Raw genomic sequence first — 20,007 nt, 5'->3', positions numbered from 1 at the left:
ATTTTGAAATTACGTGGTCCAAGTCAATACAACCAACGTGTCTTCCGGCAGTTTGTGCGATAGTTGCGATTTGTCAAAATATTTGAGGTCAAAGGTGAAAAACGGGCGATTTTTACCAAGCGGAGGAAGCAAATTCCACCTCCGTGCCTTTCAAAGGGGAAAATCGTCCGTTTTTCAACTTTGACCTCGAATATTTTGACAAATCGCAACTATCGCGCAAACTGCCGCACAGTGTATTATAATCCCAATACATGTCCCAAAGGTCCCAGGGGGAGTGGCAGGCCCAAAAAGTATGTGAATATACGACTACGGGGTCCTGGGGGGTCCTAGAAATGCATCTAGAAAGTTTTGCCGACCACACCCCCTTTGGGGGGAGTTAACCCCCCAGGGGGTGTGGTCAGGAAATTTTATATTTTTCTCGTCAGGAACTCATACTGGCTCTAAAATAAGAGTTTTAAGCCCTTGACAAATTTTCCGACCGAGATATACCAATTTATATACCCAAAAACCTGCGTTTTCGGGCAACTTTGAGGGGGTGTAACTCGTTTTTGTGCAGCTACCCTACCAAGTTATTTACGGTTTTTGGTAGTCATGAGAGGGCACTATAAGGACCACTTAATAAGTCCGTCGGGAACCTGCTCGTTTTAGAGTTATTACATCGCAAATTTTTCAAAAACTCATCACTTCAGTTGCATCTCCAATGCCACTTTTACGGAAAAGTGGCACATTTTTCGAGTAAAGACCATTAGTTTACGCATAAAAAATCTCCATGACTTTCAAGTTGGACAAGCCAACATTCTAAAACGTTCGAGAAACGTTTTTAGCTTGATTTCAAAGCGAGATTATACTTTTTAAGACCAGTTAAGATTTGTTACATGTATGCATTAAGGAGGGGAGCTGCAACACTTGTGACTCAAATAATTCGATGCCCTTTGGATATGTTGTACCAGCCCATGAGTGTACAACAAGGCCCGAGTGGTTTGACTCCATTGTCACATTTACACCCACTCAAAGGTGTGAAAAATACGCAAAGTACCCTGTTTTGCTTCACGTAGAAAATTACCAAAAATCCAATTATCATCGTGTTTTCATAATTTGTACATTTTCGTGATCCGAGATAGTAGCTTTATAATATCCAACACCAAACTCAACTTTTTTTAAATTTCGATTTTTTCGAAGACATCCCTTGCCCAGGAAATTTTCTAAAATATTCAAAAAATTTAAAAATTACATTTTGCTATCGGATGTTATAAAACAATTATCTGGCATTACGAAAATGCTTAAATTTCGAAAATTCGATCGAAATATTTTTGGTGAATTTTTGAAGTTAGTGCTTTTCGCAGCTTTAAGTGGTTGTGGCGGAGGCAAATGTGGCCATGGAGTCAAACCACTCGGAAGTTGTTGTATACTCATGAGATGCTACAACATATCCAAGGGGCGTCGGATTCTGGTTAGGCTAGAATGGCCACTGGTGAAGCTTGTCTCCTAAGTTCAACCGCGGTAAAATAAACATACAAATATGTTCCCGCTTTGAAATCAGGCTAAAAACGTTTCTCGAACGTTTTAGAATGTTGGCTTGTCCAACTTGAAAGTCATGGAGATTTTTTATGCGTAAACTAATGGTCTTTACTCGAAAAATGTGCCACTTTTCCGTAAAAGTGGCATTGGAGATGCAACTGAAGTGATGAGTTTTTGAAAAATTTGCGATGTAATAACTCTAAAACGAGCAGGTTCCCGACGGACTTATTAAGTGGTCCTTATAGTGCCCTCTCATGACTACCAAAAACCGTAAATAACTTGGTAGGGTAGCTGCACAAAAACGAGTTACACCCCCTTAAAGTTGCCCGAAAACGCAGGTTTTTGGGTATATAAATTGGTATATCTCGGTCGGAAAATTTGTCAAGGGCTTAAAACTCTTATTTTAGAGCCAGTATGAGTTCCTGACGAGAAAAATATAAAATTTCCTGACCACACCCCCTGGGGGGTTAACTCCCCCCAAAGGGGGTGTGGTCGGCAAAACTTTCTAGATGCATTTCTAGGACCCCCCAGGACCCCGTAGTCGTATATTCACATACTTTTTGGGCCTGCCACTCCCCCTGGGACTTTTGGGACATGTATTGGGATTATAATACACTGTGTGCCGGAAGAAACGTTGGTTGTATTGACTTGGACCACGTAATTTCAAAATTTCAACCCAATCTGAGAGTTGCACTTCACACCATCGCATTGTGAGTACTGGAGTGTCGTCATCACCTCTGTATCTTGATGGAATGTATTCATCTCCGGTCTGGTATGAGGACGGATGTTCGCCTGTAATGTCACCTGGAAAGATTGGTGAAAATAATTTTAACAAATTTATTAAAATTGTACATATTTCCTAGGTTAGGTATAATTTCTTTGCTGTCATCCCCAAGGAAAGTTGTTCCTTCAATATTTCCTTCGCCGTCGTCATCTCCACTCTGTGGCTGGCACGAGACGACAACGATTAGGTAAATGAGCGACTAAAGAAATCATGTTGTTTTTTATTTGAAAAATTCATTCATTATTTAAGAAAAAAATAGTTTTCGGACAAACTCACCAAAAATATGACAAATTTAATTCCAACTAAAGAATAAGCTGACTCCTTGCAGATAAAAGTCTAAAACTTGAATAAATCTCATGCACCAGGCAAATTCAACTTTATATAAATACATATGAAAGAATAATTCAAAACTATTCCAACTACAGATTTATGATCGTGCTTCTGTAAAAACTTGGGTAAAATTTATTTCTTCCAGCATAATTCGAAAGCGTGGGTGAATGAATAGAGTATGAAAATTGCGATAAAGGATGCGTATCCAAATTTGCGTTGCGAATAAACTCGACGCTGTTTTCAACCTGTAAATATAATGCAACACTTATTTTTATTGTTATCGTTTAACAATGGAAATCAGTAATTGGTCGACACGTTGTAATTGCACTCCCCAATTCGTCGTTAACTTGATTCAGATTTCTGCAAACGCATGGAAAATGAATGCATTAGATTTATTACATAAGGGAGTTTTGCAAAAAAATCTATGCAAACTGAGGGTATAAGTAATCGCACCGCAGTATTCATTCTGAAAGACGGAGATTATTTCCTGTATCCTGCTACTGCCAATATTCAGTAAGTTTTACACATACAGTAATAAAGTTTTGGGAATATTTCCTTAGCGTAAACTGCCACAATTTACCACAACATGTGGTAGGATTGTACATATATAAGTATGACGATAATTGTGAACGTACTCGTTTAATTTGACTGGGTTAGTCACCCGGCAGATTCTAGTAGTACTTAAGTACACCACTCACATTTTGGTTGACTGTTAGGTAAATGTTGATATTTTGCCAATTTTATTGTGTACATTTTTGTTTGATAAGTTTAACACATATCTTTAACACTAACTTTGTCTATGTTTAAATAAATTCAGTAAATTCAGTTTAGGTATAATTTAGATGTTCTACAATAAAAGAATATATTATTTTTGATGATATAATTTGTAAGAGTTTATTTTTCCAAGGTTGTTTATTTTCTTATTGGCGGACACTGATGCTAAGATGTGCTGCCTGTGGATAAGGCCTACCATTATATGAATAAGTATACCATCTATATTATAATTTCGAAAAGTCCGTCCCGTGAAATTTTCCGTGACATTCCTGCATTTTGATTGGCTGTTGGCATTCTAGCTCAACCAATCAGAGAACGGATTCGATTTTTGATTATGCTTCTGATTCTCATTCTGATTATTATGCGGATGATCAATAGATGATCAATCCCATAGCCACCGCACAAAATTTATTCAGTAACCTTAAAAAATTCCTTAGCAACGTCAAAAAAATTCCTTAGCAACGTCAAAAAAATTCCTTAGCAACGTCAAAAGAATTCCTTAGCAACGTCAAAAAAATTCCTTAGCAACGTCAAAAAAAAGCCCTAGCAACCTTAAAAAAATTCCTTAGCAACGTTAAAAAAATTCCCTAGCAACGTGAAAAAATTCCTCAGCAACCTTAAAAAATTTCCTAGCAACGTCAAAAAAATTCCTCAGCAACCTTAAAAAATTTCCTAGCAACGTCAAAAAAATTCCTCAGCAACCTTAAAAAATTCCCTAGCAACCTTAAAAAAAATTCCTTAGCAACGTCAAAGAAATTCCCTAGCAAAAAATGTCTTTTAAAAAAATTCCTTAGCAACGTTGAAAAAATCCTTAGCAGCCTTGCAAAAATTCCTTAGCAACCTCAAAGGAATTCCCTAGCAAAAAATTCCTTAGCACATTATTCAATTATTTGTGCTCTTATTTAACGCCGTAATTATAATTTTCGTGGAGGCCAGTCAACTGCATAACGCTCTAATTTGATTTTGTCACATTACTGCTAAATAAAATGTGGCCCGTCTTCCAGACGGGCTTATAGGCTAGTCTATATATAAATTAACATATATATACTTACATATTATGAATGTTTGATAGGATTGCTCATTATGAGATGAAACTATTTACGTATTTATGAATTTGTTAATATTATTAATATAATTTATTACGCATTTGGAAATGTAATGCTGATCTATTTTTAGTTCCGTGGCCCTACATCGTCATCTCGAATTTTCATCTTTTTTGTATCTTAATGTCACCAAAGTCACACTGTTCACATCTAAATTGTTTCTCGTCTACAAAACTTTTAAATAATTTTGCTGCACATTTGATTAACCGTATTTGTTCGCCATCAACCTCGATTGATTGATCGGCAACATCCACGTCTTCCATATGATTATGATTGCCACCCAAATAAATACGTCTAGTCAATCTACTGTTCGATATTTCCAAGCGTTGCGTGTGTTTCGTGTAAATCCCATAGTCGTCCCCACTTCTATAATTCTTGCAGAAAATTCTTCTCAATACGTTTCGCTCTCCGTGTGCTACGTAGATCCCGTGGGATCCAATAGTTTTAGGAATTTGATCGCCTAAAACGCAGATAATGTCCTCAAGAACATTAATGTCGCTACGATCCAACTCGATTCCTTTGCTGCAATCTTTGATGTAAATGTTTGAAATGGTATTCCCACCATGCGCGACAGCTAATCCGGTAGCGCACATGGTAACATTGACGCGATTTAAGTTACTGTAACCCTTGTGGCGGATTTGAATACCGCAATTGACATTTGAAAGAGTGCAATCGGTCAGGTTTGTTAGGGCACCTTGAAGAAGGATACCATTACCTTCTAGACGGTAAAAGTCTTGAATTGGAAGACATGACGTGATGCTGGAAACCGTGATATTATGCACCTCGTTGTTGGCTCCGGCCACTAAAAGGCCTTGGTTGTTAGGACCAACAAGAATGGTGAGGTTGGAAATAGAACAGTTGTTCCCGGTCATGGTTATGACAGGGTCACCGATGGAAAGATCGTTAATTTGTAGTATAGTACTTGTTGAAGAGGTGCCCTTAATATGGATGCAGTCTATATGAACCAGAAAAGGTCCGTTGTAAGTTCCCTCTGATAGTATTATTGTTCCAGGGAGGGTCAAATGATTTTGCAGTTGCTGTGACGTTCTAGTACGTACTTCCGGTCCGACAACGAGGCAGTCAGACATTGAGGCAAGTCTAGATTTAGGATCTTTCGCAGTCATGTGGATAATTAATTGTTTCACGTTGGTAGTCATGACCAAGTTATCAGCATCGGAAATTACTGTGATGTCCTTTCTGTCCACGATTGAAGTAAATGCTTCCACCCGGTCCTGCCTTGTCTTATAGAGTTGCACAATTTCCAGTAGAACTAGTCCGAGGCTGAAAATATCGGCTTGCTTCCCATACCTGGTTCGAGACATGGTTTGATTTCTCACTTCTGGCGCTTGATACAAGTAGGTGCCAACGTTGGCGGTGTGGTAGCTGCAGTAAGCGATTAGCTGATCGTCGTTGTTTTCAATATCGGTCACAAATATAGCAGAGGAAGATGTCTGAGATAACCCAAAATCGCCGATTTTTACGGGAAACATATTCTCGTGTGAAGCAAAAAATATATTGGCGGGTTTGAAGTCTCGGTGAAGAATATTCTTGCCGTGGAGGTATCTCATACCTTCGATTATGTCACGAATAATGGCCAATCTAATATTGTCGAATTCTTCAGAACTTATAGGGGATACCTTGTCTAACCAAGTTCGTAGGTTGGGGCCGCATAATTCCATCTCAATGCAGTAAACGGTTTCATTCAGTTTCGCCATTTTCTCCAGCATGCACTTAAACTTGGTATAATCAGCGTCAAGAACCTTGGGTAAGGATTGGATTTGTTTGAGCGTAAAATTAATTTCTTTGAGTTGATACAGTTTGGTCAGGTTTGGATGTTGAGTAGCTTTCATGTTTTGAAATTCCCACCTCACTTTGGATAGTTGGGTGGGTTCGGAAGTATAATTTGTGTTTGTTGCATATGGCGTTGCTGTATTGCCATTAGTGTTGTCATCGTAATCCATTGAATTTGGTTCTCGTCCCGCAACGATTTTGATAGCGGTGTAATAAACTTCGTCTGGGCTAGTCGGAGCTTCCGCGGGCTAGATTGCAACGGCAGAAAGGAACATGTCAGTATAAAGTGCGGCAAAGCACGATACATAAGTAGCGCAATAATGCTGAGAATGCTGAGAATGCTGAGAATTACTTAGCGCTATAAAGCTCAAATTAATTTAATTAATTAACTTACTTAATTTAATTAATCAATTAATTTAATTAATTAATTAATTTAATTAATTAATTAATTAATTAATTTAATTGACCACATGCTCTATACTGCGACATGTCGACAACACAGAAAAACATGTTTTGCCCAAATTTCATGCATATCGACCGCAAAATGCCGAAATTAGGGCGTCCCGACAAAATTTGTCGTCAAAACCTTAATTGCCATATTGCGACATTTCGACAACACCGAAAAACATGTTTTCCCCAAATTTCATGCCAATCGCCCAAAAAATGCCGAAATTAGGCCATGGCGACGTTTTTCGACAAAGTGGCCACACCCCCTTAGTAGGGTGTCACCCCCTACCCGTGAAGAACATGTGTTAAAAATTTCAGGTCGCTGCGACAAACCGTTCTAGAGTTTTAGTGTTGACGGACAGACGGACGGACAGACGGACAGACTAACTAACCGATCGCATAAAGTAGATTGTGCTAGTTAATAATGACAAAATCATACTCAAAGGTGGAAAAGTTTTCAAAATCAGTGTAAGGAGAACACCAGAGTTGTTCTATTGAAAGCCCATGCGCTACAGTGTTTTAGTTTATTTTCGGGGTTTCAGCGGGTATTCGGGGTATTGGCTGTTTCTCAAGCTTGTACTACATATGCGAAATAAGAGCTCTTGCACCTACATTAAATGCTTCGCAGCATTTAGTGTCTTTATCAAAATTGAAAACCTCATCGGGGTTTGCTTCGATATGATACCGAAACACAGCAAAATCACAACACATTCGAAAAAGTTATCATACCCTAGTAACTCAAGAAATTAACACCCCATGGCAAAATAACTTACACCGGATTTTTTGCAATATTATAACTGATAGTGTCTCTACCTTGTCATCCTGTCCATGTACTGCCGACAAAACCAAACCAAACGCCCCTGAGCCAAGATAGCCAGTAAATTGTATCTTATCCAGCCATCCCGTTGCTGCCGGGTCTCTTAGGAAACTCATTAATTGCTGAAATTTGTTATCCCGACTTATCACATCCACTTGGATTTGGTCGACAGATACGATATTCTCCAGTGTTGATAATTCTTCGATATTTCTGACTAATGGGTTCCCCCAGATTAATACTTCCATAAATACAGATGCCAAGCAGTCTATATCTTCAGCAATACTGAACGTAGCCTCGCCTAGGGGAGCCAATCCATTTGGTAAGTCAACCTTAATCAGCGGGGAATTTAATGTTGTGTCACTTTCCCCGCAGAAGAACGTACTGCCCAGTATATCCCCGACACATATATTTTTCGAGTGTAAATATTTCATGACTTCAATAAAATTTTGCAAGATGACGACCTGTTGCTGGTGAAATGTTGGGGAGTCTCTTCGATAGTGGTTAGAAAATACCCACGCTATAGCAGTAAGACGGTGGCGATGTTCCAATTTTAGGCAAATTGTATCCACTGTTGATTCGTCCATAAGTTATCTATAGTCAAGGTTTAAAACAATTATTTTCTCGATAATATAAAATAGGCGGGAAACATGTAAAGGAAAAAAGTTTTTGAAAATATCCAAGTGGGAAGAATTATGGCCCGTATTTATTTCGTTATGAGGAAAGTTAACTTTCTCGAAAATAAATTACAGATTTCAGAAATCTAACTAAGTATACTTACTAGATAAAATTTGTTAAAGAGCCTTCAAACTAAATTTTTCCCACCTTAACCCATTTTTTTCCGTTCCCCTGTGAAATCTGGTAGTAAAAATTGTTTTTCAGCTCTCTGGTCCATTTGATGCATACCTGTCTCGGGCCTGTCTACCGGGGAAATCTTAAGAGAATCCAGGCTCAGAATTTCGTCGCGGGAAAAGGTGCGGTGGATAATTTGAATTTTATAAAGGCAAGGATGGTCCAGCTTGGCGAACAGTTCGAATTTTTTGAGACGGTTTGTAACAATAGGGTTACCGGAGAGGCGTTTATCAACTACTATGAGGGTGTGCTGGGCCTGGGTTTTTGAATTTAGAATTAGGAATTCACTTATCCCTGGAACTCCCCACATATTTGTCCACTCCAGGCTTCGAAATACTTCGTCCTCGTTGAAGTTGAGAATCGACATTGGACGTGAGTTGAGGGAAATCCTGTATATTACAAAATTAAAGCACTATGATTAGTAAGAATGATTTATTGTACTCAAGAATTACAACAAAAGCTGTCCGAAAATATCAAACGCCACTAGCAGGACTATGGGTTCGGGGCCGGTATGTTGGGTAATTTGAAGGGCCGTTTGTGCCAAAATCCAATAATATTTATACACTAGCGTTTGAAGCTAATGGGGTGTACAGTGGCGGGGCCGATATGTGGGACCTCCCACACCTACCCCTAGTTCCGCCAGTGTCAAACGCTCTTAAGAAATTAGGTAATTTCCATATCGAGTAAATTTTACTCAAAAAGGTTTTAGAAATTGTCGAGCAAAAAACTTTAGGTTTGGTTAATTTATGCGAATGTATTTATCGATTTACGTGACATTTCATAAGTGTTTAAATGTGATATGGTCTTGCACGTCGGCTCTCTGTGGTGTAGCTTCTGATCAATTGAGTACTTTTCAAAAACACCGTTTAAAACCCGGACATAAATAACACGTACCGTCACGCGCTCTACTTTTGAACTTTGGCGTATTCGACACGGTCATGGTCTTTTGATCGTTGTCGTAGGTCAAGACGTCGATTTGCGCGATTTTTGTGTAGCCCTGGACATTTTAGTAACTTTGAAAATATTTTTTTCTGGCCAACTATAAACTTGTGTCAAGATTTATACGTAAATCAGACATCGGTTTGCAGCACACGGAAAATAAAATTGATAAGAAAACAGTAGTGTGTGTATATTAATGCGTCAAAATAAAATTGTTTAACTTGCGTCAGATGTCTCTTAAATTTTACACTAGTTTACATAAATAAATTTGATTATCCTGCCAGAAAAGTGATTTTAATGTGGTGGATGTTACCAAAGCAATGTAAATTAATTGATTTTAAGTCTCATGACTCTAAAACAAATAACGATACTGTAAAAATACAATATTCTGTATTCAATTGTGTCTTAACTTTTCTGTGTAATACCTATAAAGCTATTACCAATCTTTGTTAAAGTTTACACCGTCACGAGTGCACTGATCACAGCTGGAGGAGAGCTTTGGAGAGAGTACAAATTTGCAGATATTTTTTAAGCTATATATGTATGTAGGTACATCTGGTAAGCACGACAAGCATTGCGACCATACGTACTCATTTAGTTAGGCACCAGCGTGTTATGCTGATCAGTAGATATGTGTAAAAATACCAGACAAGCGTAAGTTATAATTTGTATTTAAAGGCTTCGTGCCCATAACTAATAGAGGTGAGTCGAGCCTGGGCTTTTTTCGGGCTAACCCGGGACCGCCCAGGACCAACGGGCTTTGGGCGGGCCGGGCTTTTGAGTTAGACTTTTGAGTCGGGCTTGGGTGGGCCGAGCTTTGAGCTCGGATTTTGAGTTGGGCTTGGGCGGGCCGGGCTTTTGAGTTGGGCTTTTCAATCGGGCTGGGCTTGGGCGGGCTTTGCTTATGAGTCGGGCTCGGGCTTTACTCTCGGCCCGAAAAAAGCCCGACTCATATTTCGTAACTGGAGTGATATGAGACAGTCATCAAATTTGTTCGAAAGCGGGTCATTGGTATTTTGCAGTTCATTCTCTCAATTCTCAGTCCATATTGTAATCCTCTAGGATTTCCACTTAAAAAATATTTCCACTATACAAATTTTAAAATGGAAACTGACTGTTGTTATCGCTGTGCAAAAATTGGCCACCACCGTTAGGCTTGCACAGCTATAGTGTCGAGGGACGAAGAATATAAAATCAGCCGATTGTGTAAGCGAACATACAAAGAAGGTCAGGCTGCAGGATCAAGCGAGATGAAAAAAGCAGTTGATAAAGTGTGCATTATTATCTATTTTCCCGTAAGATATATTTCTTAACAGCACAATAATTTTAGATTTCTGGGGCGCCCCACTAACTTCAAAATTTGGTTAATTTTAAAGATATCAGTTCTTGAATGCTGCTTGAATTCCAGCACATCGTTTTACCATGAAATGATGGTGAAAGTGGAGACGTTGGGGTTACCGAGTCTGGATAATGCCGAAATCGCTGATTTATGGTATAAACATCACGACCTCAACATGAAATCTCGTTCCCAGGGGTCCGCCCATGTTATTTATGCTAAAAAGGGAAAATTTGCAGAGTTCGAGGACTCGTCGGATGAGGAAGAACCTGACGACCCGGAAGTGGTTGTTAAGAAAGAGTTTGACTCCTATCTTGGAATGAAAAAGAAATTTGATGGTATGCGTTAGACTGAGTTTAATATTAAATGAATTTATATTAAATGTCCTCGGTTGTAATTATTCTTTCCATTATTCACAGATTTTGATGATGAAGGTCCGGATGTCCTGGAATTTTGGTGTGGCGCCACACAATTTCTATTATTGCGAAAAGTTGCTCAAAGGGTATTATCCATCCCTGCTTCACAGGTTAGCGATGAGAGAGTGTTTTCAAGCACCGGATTGACATTGACCGCCCGTCGCACGGAACTCAGCGGCAGCACTTTATCCAACCTTACATTCGTTCATAAAAACTATGACTTATTTTTTTGTTGAATCCTATTCATTAACATAAATTTTGCCATATGTTGCGTGATTGTATGTTTTGTACCTAGTGAAAATAATTTAGTGAAACCGTAAATGATTAAATATTATTGACAAAATATTTTTGTGTGATTTTTCACTTAATTTGTTTCGTTATGTATAGTTTATGTATAGTTAGTTTATTGAATTTTTATTATATAATTTTTCAGGCTATCCAGAAGCTCGACTAAGCCCAACGGGCCTGGGCTCAAAGCCCGTTGGGCTTGGGCCAGGGCGGGCTTTCTCAACAAAAAGCCCATTGGGCTTGGGCCGGGTCGGGCTTTTGAGATCTGAACTTGGGCGGGCCTGGGCCTGGGCTTTCGAGTTGGGCTTTGAGTAGGGCCGGGTCGGGCTTTTGAGTCGGGCTTTTGAGTCGGGCTTGGGCGGGCCGGGCTTTGGAAATCCTAAGCTCGATTCACCTCTAATAACTAATAACCATACGTCGGCTATGAATGAGATATGACTTTTTCCATTTATTGACCTACAGTCCTCAATCTTTCCTTGAGATTGTTTACGGTCAGTAGGTCACATAGGTCAAAGCATACTTTCTCATATTTGTCATATTTTCTGGTTTTGGGACATATTCGTATTCTCTATCATATTTCGGGTTTTTTTTAATTCGTTTTATGACTTTTGGCCAAATTTTTAAAATTTGCCCGCGAAATTGCCAGAAAATTACAAAAATGCAGTTTTCTGACAATGATTGATTGTGATAAATTTACAAAAATGAACTCACTACTTACTATTATTGCAGCTCCTACCTTTGCAATAATCACCGCGGTATATGCATAAAGAAGTTTTAGTGTGAACACATATCTCTTTTATGACATTTGACACTCGAAAATTCGGAGATAGAGCCGATTTCTCTTATTGAGCTTTAGCGGACCTATCATATTGATAAAAATAGGGTATTACACACCAAAAAGTCAAAAATAAACACAGTTTTATGGTCATGTTTTGGGGATTTTTACGGTAATATTTCATTTATATTTTGAGGTTTTATCTATCATTCATAACCGACGTCTGCTAATAACCAGTAAAATTAAAAATTCTATCAAAAATTCAATTTGGAACGAATTTTAAAAATATAACACGTTTTAAAAATAATTTGGCCTTCTCTACAATATCTATTTTAATTTTTTTAATTTTGACACCAGTATCAAGGTCGCAAGTTCACAATATGAACAACTTTCTTCCTTTTAGCGGAAATTTGTTTTTTTACTTTAATTAACATTTTTAAATCATACTTACGTTGTTTACACTTGACCAACATCAAAATAGGTGACATATTATTAAGTTCCGCAAGCTAGTTTATGCGATCAGTTACTGTCTGTCTGTCCGTGAGCACTAAAACTCGGGAACGGTTTGTCGCAGCGACCTGAAATTTTTAACACATGTTCTTCGCGGCTATTGGGTGACACCCTATTAAGGGGGTGTGACCACTTTGTCGACATCATGTCGACAAGCGTCGCCATGGCCTAATTTAGCCATTTTTCGGTCGATTTGCGTGAAATTTGGGCAAGACATATTTTTTGGTGTTGTCGACATGTCGCAATATGGGGATTAAGGTTTCGACGACAAATAGTGTCGGCATGCCCTAATTTCGGCATTTTGAGGTCAATATGTATGAAATTTAGGCAAAACATGTTTTTCTGTGTTGTCGACATGTCGCAGTAAAGAGCATGTGGTCAATTAAATTTAATTAATTAATTAATTTGAGCTTTATAGCGCAAATTAATTCTCAGCATTCTCAGCATTATTGCGCTACTTATATATCGTGCTCTGCCGCACTTTATTTTAGTGGGAGCGGTTGCGGGTGTGGCTATCAACGCCTTCATTATTAAATTGTGAATTTTCGGATCTCATGGAAGACATTGTATTTATTTAAGCAAACACAAGCTTTTGGAAAGTATCTCTCCTTCTTTAGGTGACAGTGGCAAAATTAAGCTTTTGTTATTATTGACGCAAAGTAGGTCGTGCAATACAAATAATTCTTTACAAGGGGAAGTGGAATCGGATCACCACCTTCAATTACCGTTAGACACAGCCATTTAGGGTGTGGCTAATAGGCATCATGAAAACTATTGAAAGGTTAGGTTAAAATAAGTTTTCATATTATTCAATGTTTTCACAAGGATACAGATGACTAATGTTTACTATCAAATATAAAAATATTTTGAGTAAGTCTTGATTAACTACATGGCGAAAACTTATGACAAAAAAGTTATTAGTTTTTATTACAGGGAATCCCTGATTGGTATAAAGGGGTATCACTGTAGTTTGGGACAAAGCGCTGAGGCGGAATTTGAAAAAACTGTTGATAATTTTCCAAAAATAATTTGAATTTCCGATAGTCCAATTCAATAGCTTTCTAACGATGTATCACACATATTATTTTAAAATGGCTAAAGGTAGGAACAGAGTTGCGTTATTTAAATAAGTTTTTATTTAAATAATCCTTAAATAACGCTCGGAAATTATTTATTATTTATTATTTAAAAATAAATAAGTGCGAGGATTATTTATTATTTAAATAATCTCCAATTGACAGTTTTTTAAATATTTAAATAATGGCCCTATTTAAAAAATTTTAAGTGCAATATTTCTCAAAATGATGTCAAAACTTCAGTCCAATCCAAAAGTTTGAACATTGAGATTCAAGACTTAAATCGATGCATAAAGGGATTTCACCCATGAATAATCACAAATGCAATTTATCAATTATTTTTTACGATAGAATGTGTACTATTTTAAATTACTATTTAATTTCACCGGTAAGACGATTTAATTGTGGTAGATTCAATTTTAAAATGTGTAAATATGTACGATACTAAAATTAATTTAATTCTTATGATTAAAATTATTACTTTCTTAATTAATTTGTGTTATATTGATTTATTTCTTGCGTAAAATTCTTTACAATGATAGATTTTTAAAATTTGTAAAATTCCTTTAACAATTCCAAATCGGTATAACTGGCGTTCACAACATCCCACTACCCGCTGGAATTCCCTCTATGGAGATAATTAACAAATATTTAGTCAAATTCACACACCTATTGAGACAAAAGGTATGATAATGTGTTAGTCACAAAATATAATTTAATTTGTCACAAATTTATAGTGAAAAGCCTTTTTGGATTCCACGTCACGGTTGCATTCAGTTTAATTTAAACCCAGGGAAATAATAAAATAAATAAAATATTATTCGTGATTTTAACGTGTAACGTAGTTTTTGTTATTTATTGTGATTTTAACAGGCCCCATCCAGCTGAGCGTATCATAACCGTATTAAAATCAAGCTACATAAATCACGATAATTCACAAAAAAATAGAAAAAAACACATTATTAAAATAACATACCTTCCACAACTTGGGCTGCTTGTTCTTTGAGACAAACATCGACAAAATCTTTCTTCACTTCGGTCGCATCTTCATTCTGGGATTCACTTGCGCAGGCATACTTAACATTTTGTGCGCAATTATTCGTCTTATCCAAGTTGTTCAGGATGTATCCACAGTAAACGCCAACCTTAAGATGAGAAGTTTTTTTTTATTTCATACCGCAAAAATTTGCAATTGATTCTCTATTTTTTCAAGATGCCCTACGTAAAGACGGCATGACCCCATTAAAATACATAACTTGACGAGTACATATTTTTATGTCACGAAGAAGTTGCTTAAAGCAACTTGCTTTCTGCCCCACAATGTAAAATTTACCTCCTTTGAAAAACAGTTGCATTTCACGTTCGCCTGACGACACTCTCCAGGGGCACACCGAGGCAAACTGAGATATTCGGGTTCTCCACAATTTGCGACATTATTTGATGTGACGAGCAAAATCGTGAAGATAACAAGGCAATGAAATCTAGCCATTTTTTTCTGATAGACTGATTTGTGAAAGAAATTTGGTTATTGATTCCACAACGTAGATCACGGACTGACGTACTATTGCGGCAGGAAGGCTTTAATTATTAAGTAGTCAAAATGCGCCACACGTCACACTTTGAGAGGATACGTTGATAATTAAAATTAATGGGCTCGAACTTCCTTATAAAACCAGTCATATCCTGCACAACCGAATTTTAATGAGACATTGTTGTAACTGGATACATATGTATGTGCAAAACTCTTATAAGTAAATCCGAATGGAACCTAATATTTCGCAACTTGCCAAAATAGTATGATCAGATCTCTCCATGCCTTTGCGAAATGCCAAATTCAATTTATTTTTTTATTTGATTAATGCCCACAGGTATTCATCTGATGAAGAGAAAAACTATTATTTTAACATCACCCACCCGTCAATTTCCAAGATGAGTGATGAAGACTATGTTTTATGGTTTATGGTTTATCAATAATCTAACACATAATTATTAGGCATGATATCATTATTAATTTTCGGTAAATATTTATTAATTCATAAAAATCAAATGGATTCGACTCATTTAATTATAGTTCAAAAATTACTAATTGAAGAATTTAATGAATAATATTACTCTAAAACCTGGCCAAAAAATCCCAAAAATTTTAAAGTCCAGCGACGTAATTCTTGTATTGGCCCAAGTTTCCCCCTCCATTGTCCAGACTGACGGTGCAGATCCCGCTAAAAGTGTTGTCATCGCTCTTGAGCGCCTGGCCAAGTCCGTTTCTGATCTCGACCGGCCCAATTCCTTGGCAGGTCAGGTACTCACAGCAGGGCACGTAGGTGAAGGACGACGGGTTGTCCGCCCTGTCCCGCTGCATGATACAATTCCGCCCAATGTGGGCACATTGCCCTGTATTAACCGATGTCCCGAGAGACATTCTCGCAGTACGATGAGTACCTAGGAAATATTTCATTTAATTCAGAATTATTTTTAAACAATCCAGAATTCTTCTCTAAGTTCGAAATTATTGTTCAAAAATCCATAATTCATCTCCCAAGTTCAGAAGTATTTTTATCATATTCAGAATTCTGTTCCCAAATTCAGAATAATTTTTTGAAATTCATAACTCATCTCCCAAATTAAGAATTATTTTTCAATAATACAAAAAATTTTCTCCCAAATTCAGAATTATTTTCGAAAATTTCAAAAAATCTTCTCGTAACTTCAGAGTTATTATTTTTAATTCATAATGCATCTCCCAAATTCAGAATTATTTTAAAAATATTCAGAATTCTTTCCCCAAATTCAGAATCATTTTTTTGAAATTCATAACTCATCTCCCAAATTAAGAATTATTTTTCAAGAATACAAAAAATTTTCTCCCAAATTCAGAATTATTTTCCAAAATTTCAAAAAATCTTCTCCTAAGTGCAGAGTTATTATTTTTAATTGATAATGCATCTCCCATATTCAGAATTATTTTTCAAAAATTCAGAATTCTTCTTCCAAGTTCAGAATTATTTTTCAAAAATTAAAAAAATCTTCTCGCAACTTCAGAATTATTTTTTCAAAATAAAAAAACATAAAAACTGGGTACTAATTTACCTTTAGTCGGTACTTGGATAAAGGATGATGAGACTTCGCCCTGACCAAGGCTGCAAACGGAGGCCACAAAGAGCAAAAACATGACAGATTTGACTTCCATGGTACAAAATGAACTGTTGAATTCCTTTTCACAAATCTAAATTTCAAGACATTGGAATTAATTAGACTTGTTACATTCCAGGGGGTAGGGTGAGAATGAAATATAAAAAAATTAAGATTTTAACTTAAATTATTTTACAGTTAGATTAAAATTTTACCCGAATTTGAGAATATTTTATGGCACGTGGAAAACTGGTTCAAGTGCAAGGTTAGTTAGTCAGGGAATGATGTTGCTGCTCAGCTCAGGCAAATCTTTTTATACCCGACCTGGATATTTTGGGTCTATTGGATGAGTGGAAGCAAAAGTTTGGGTTTTTAGGGTATACAATGTATGGACCAGTGTTGTGTTGACAAACAAAATATTTATGGATGGAATTGGGTCACAAGTTCAAGGATGGGTTTGGAGAACCGTCTTTGTATTGTATTTATGAAAAATCTGGGTCAGGAGGGTCTTGCTTTTTGAGGATGGGGAGAAAGTTGAGTCTGGTCGGTTCAACGTCTACTTGACAAATAGTTTAGAATGAGATGTGTAACCTTGAACTAAATAAGAATGCCAGGATGAAACGCCACAGTGAAATGTATGACAGGTAGGTTAAAAATGAATGTACTGCAAATAATCCGGTGTGGTCGCGCGGCTGTAAATTTCTTGGTGTTAATTTGGTCTAAATATGTCACAATTAGGTATAAATTATTCACCAGTTTGGTGTAACTTTGTCACCATGTGGTATAAATTTGTCACCATGACGGTGCTAATGATTAACACCATGGTGGGGAAGGCTTGTATGTATGCTCGGTGTTGAATTAGCACCGGATTTTTAGAAGTGTACGTACTTATGACAGGTGGACTGAAAATGACTCGAGTTTTAGTTAATTTGTAAATACAAATTTCATTGCTGTAATATAAATAATTCTGTCATCTATTATTTACAGAACATAATTTGGTAACGAATTGTTACTGAGTTGAACTTGTGACATAGTGTATGACAAGAATTTCTATGAAATTCAAATTTGTTACTGGTTGGTGAAAACTTACACATAGGAAATAATCTGGTGTTAATTCAACACCGTGCGGGGTGCATGTATGTATGACTCCCTCGCCGTGGTGTAAATTATTAAGATGTTATCATGGTGACAAATTTATACCGCATAGTTCCAAGCTTACACCAAACTAGTAAAAAATTTACACTAAATTGTGACAAATTTATACTACATTAACACCAAGAAATTTGTACCCGCGTGACTATGCACACCGGAATATTTGTTGTGCACTCCGGATGGTATCGAATCTGAATTTCAGGGAAACTCTTGGTTTCATTCGGTGACAATTTTAACCTCATAATGACTCCGCACGGTAACGATTCGGTACCAAATTATTTATACCGTTGTTAGAAAGTTGCTTATGTTACGCTCTAAAATCAAACCAGTGACGAACGGAGCCACAAATCCTAAACAGTTTCCGACAGTATTTGTTAAAATTTTTATATACAAATATTTTGTCAAAGAATCCGATTGTTCATTTTCTATTTATTTGGTCCAGCCATTACCAACAATGGATGGGATGGACTCCTTGTAGGGACCTTGTTGGCGATTACTTTCTTCAAAATGAAACACCAAGATAAAAAAGATTTGTCGGAAAGGGGGAGAAATGGCTTCAAGCCAATGTGAAGGATTCCACAGTTTTGAAAAATATACAGGATTTTGTGACACAAATATTGACGAATACCTGAATTTATATTTTCACATGTCACTTATTGCTCATTTATATATCAAAGGAAATGTTGTAATTAAAAGTCTAGGATTAAAATTTATCGGTAATAGCATCAGTTTTAACTTAAAACTTTTAAGTACCATAATTTACTCATATTTGTAAATAAAGCTTCGAACAAGAATTTGATTGAAATAAAACTCGAGAAATTCTTATCTGCGAAATCATATATAAACAAAATTATTTTTTGGGTAAAATCAATAAATAGGTATGTTGATTTTCTAGACAGAATACATTGAACAGTAATCAGGAAGGATGAGACATGATGACAGGTATGAAGCACACATATGAAATAAGAATATAGAGGGTGGGCAGAGAAGTTTGGATAAGCACGATAAATTTCAATTCCCTATTGTAATAATTTCGATTAATAAAACTAAACTTTGAGCAAAATTAACAAGATTTTGCAATTTAGTAGTTCAATCTGCATCCCGTAAAGGAGAATGAAGTTTAGGCAGTGAATTACTGAAAAAGTTGAATCATAGTTGTCAATATTGTAGCGTATGAAATATGTTGAAAAGTGGGTTATATTTATGCGGAAAAGTGCATTATTTCGCGTAAAGTTTTGTATCACTAATCAATCTTAAAATGTGTGCTTAGACATGCATCTCTTGTCTTTTTTGCGTACTCTGGATATCCCTACAAACAACGAGAAAGCTGCTAATGGACATTTATCAAAGAGACTTCCAGCTAACCTTTCCATAATGTTATTGACTTACCTTCAAGTTTCCTTATTAAATACGCATTAATTTACCATTAATTTTGTGTCGAAGGTAAACTGCCTACTGAAATGTTGCTTAAGAGGATATCGCATTTCAGAATGGGAGACTAATTTGGCACGTGTAACTCAATAATTTTTACTAACATAGAAATTTGCTAAAAGGTTTTACTTATGTACGTATAAACAATACCTATGCAAACTCTACACTAGAATAGATATTCATATTTCAAGCCTTACAGATTAAGAGGCATATTTATTTTAAAATGTTTTTTTACCATTGAGGTAAATCATATTCAATTAAATTATCTTCGGATTTCCTTCAACGGAGAAGTAATGCCCTTTTCCTGCTTACTTGATTTGATTATGTTTTGAACAAAACTCTGAACTAAATAATGCCCTCATTTCTTTTCAACCACTGCGTAATATTTCAATACAAACGTGTCGCTATACAAATTTCCGACATCGATACAATTCTAAATTCCTTAAGAATATGCCGCTTGTGAATATTCTGTAAAAATAAATGGATCCATTATCCAAAATATCGCGCGTTAGGTGTACCACACCCCGAGTCGTCAAGGGTAA

The 20,007-nt window shown here is 36.6% G+C and overlaps 1 protein-coding gene across 1 annotated transcript; it reads right to left on the bottom strand.

The window, feature by feature from the left end:
- Positions 1 to 15,869: 15,869 nt before the first annotated feature.
- LOC110850225 lies at positions 15,870 to 17,179 on the bottom strand. Its single transcript, XM_022097691.2, has 3 exons — positions 17,098 to 17,179; positions 16,841 to 16,976; positions 15,870 to 16,192 (listed from the first exon to the last, which is right to left on the bottom strand). The coding sequence occupies exons 2-3, from the start codon at positions 16,938 to 16,940 to the stop codon at positions 15,897 to 15,899; spliced, it is 396 nt and encodes a 131-aa protein (XP_021953383.1). The 5' UTR covers positions 16,941 to 16,976; positions 17,098 to 17,179; the 3' UTR covers positions 15,870 to 15,896.
- Positions 17,180 to 20,007: the final 2,828 nt, after the last annotated feature.

This window comes from Folsomia candida, unplaced genomic scaffold, assembly GCF_002217175.1.
Source record: "Folsomia candida strain VU population unplaced genomic scaffold, ASM221717v1 Fcan01_Sc005, whole genome shotgun sequence".
Classification (NCBI taxonomy): Eukaryota; Metazoa; Arthropoda; class Collembola; order Entomobryomorpha; family Isotomidae; genus Folsomia; species Folsomia candida.
This window is presented reverse-complemented; position numbering and strand designations above follow the sequence as displayed.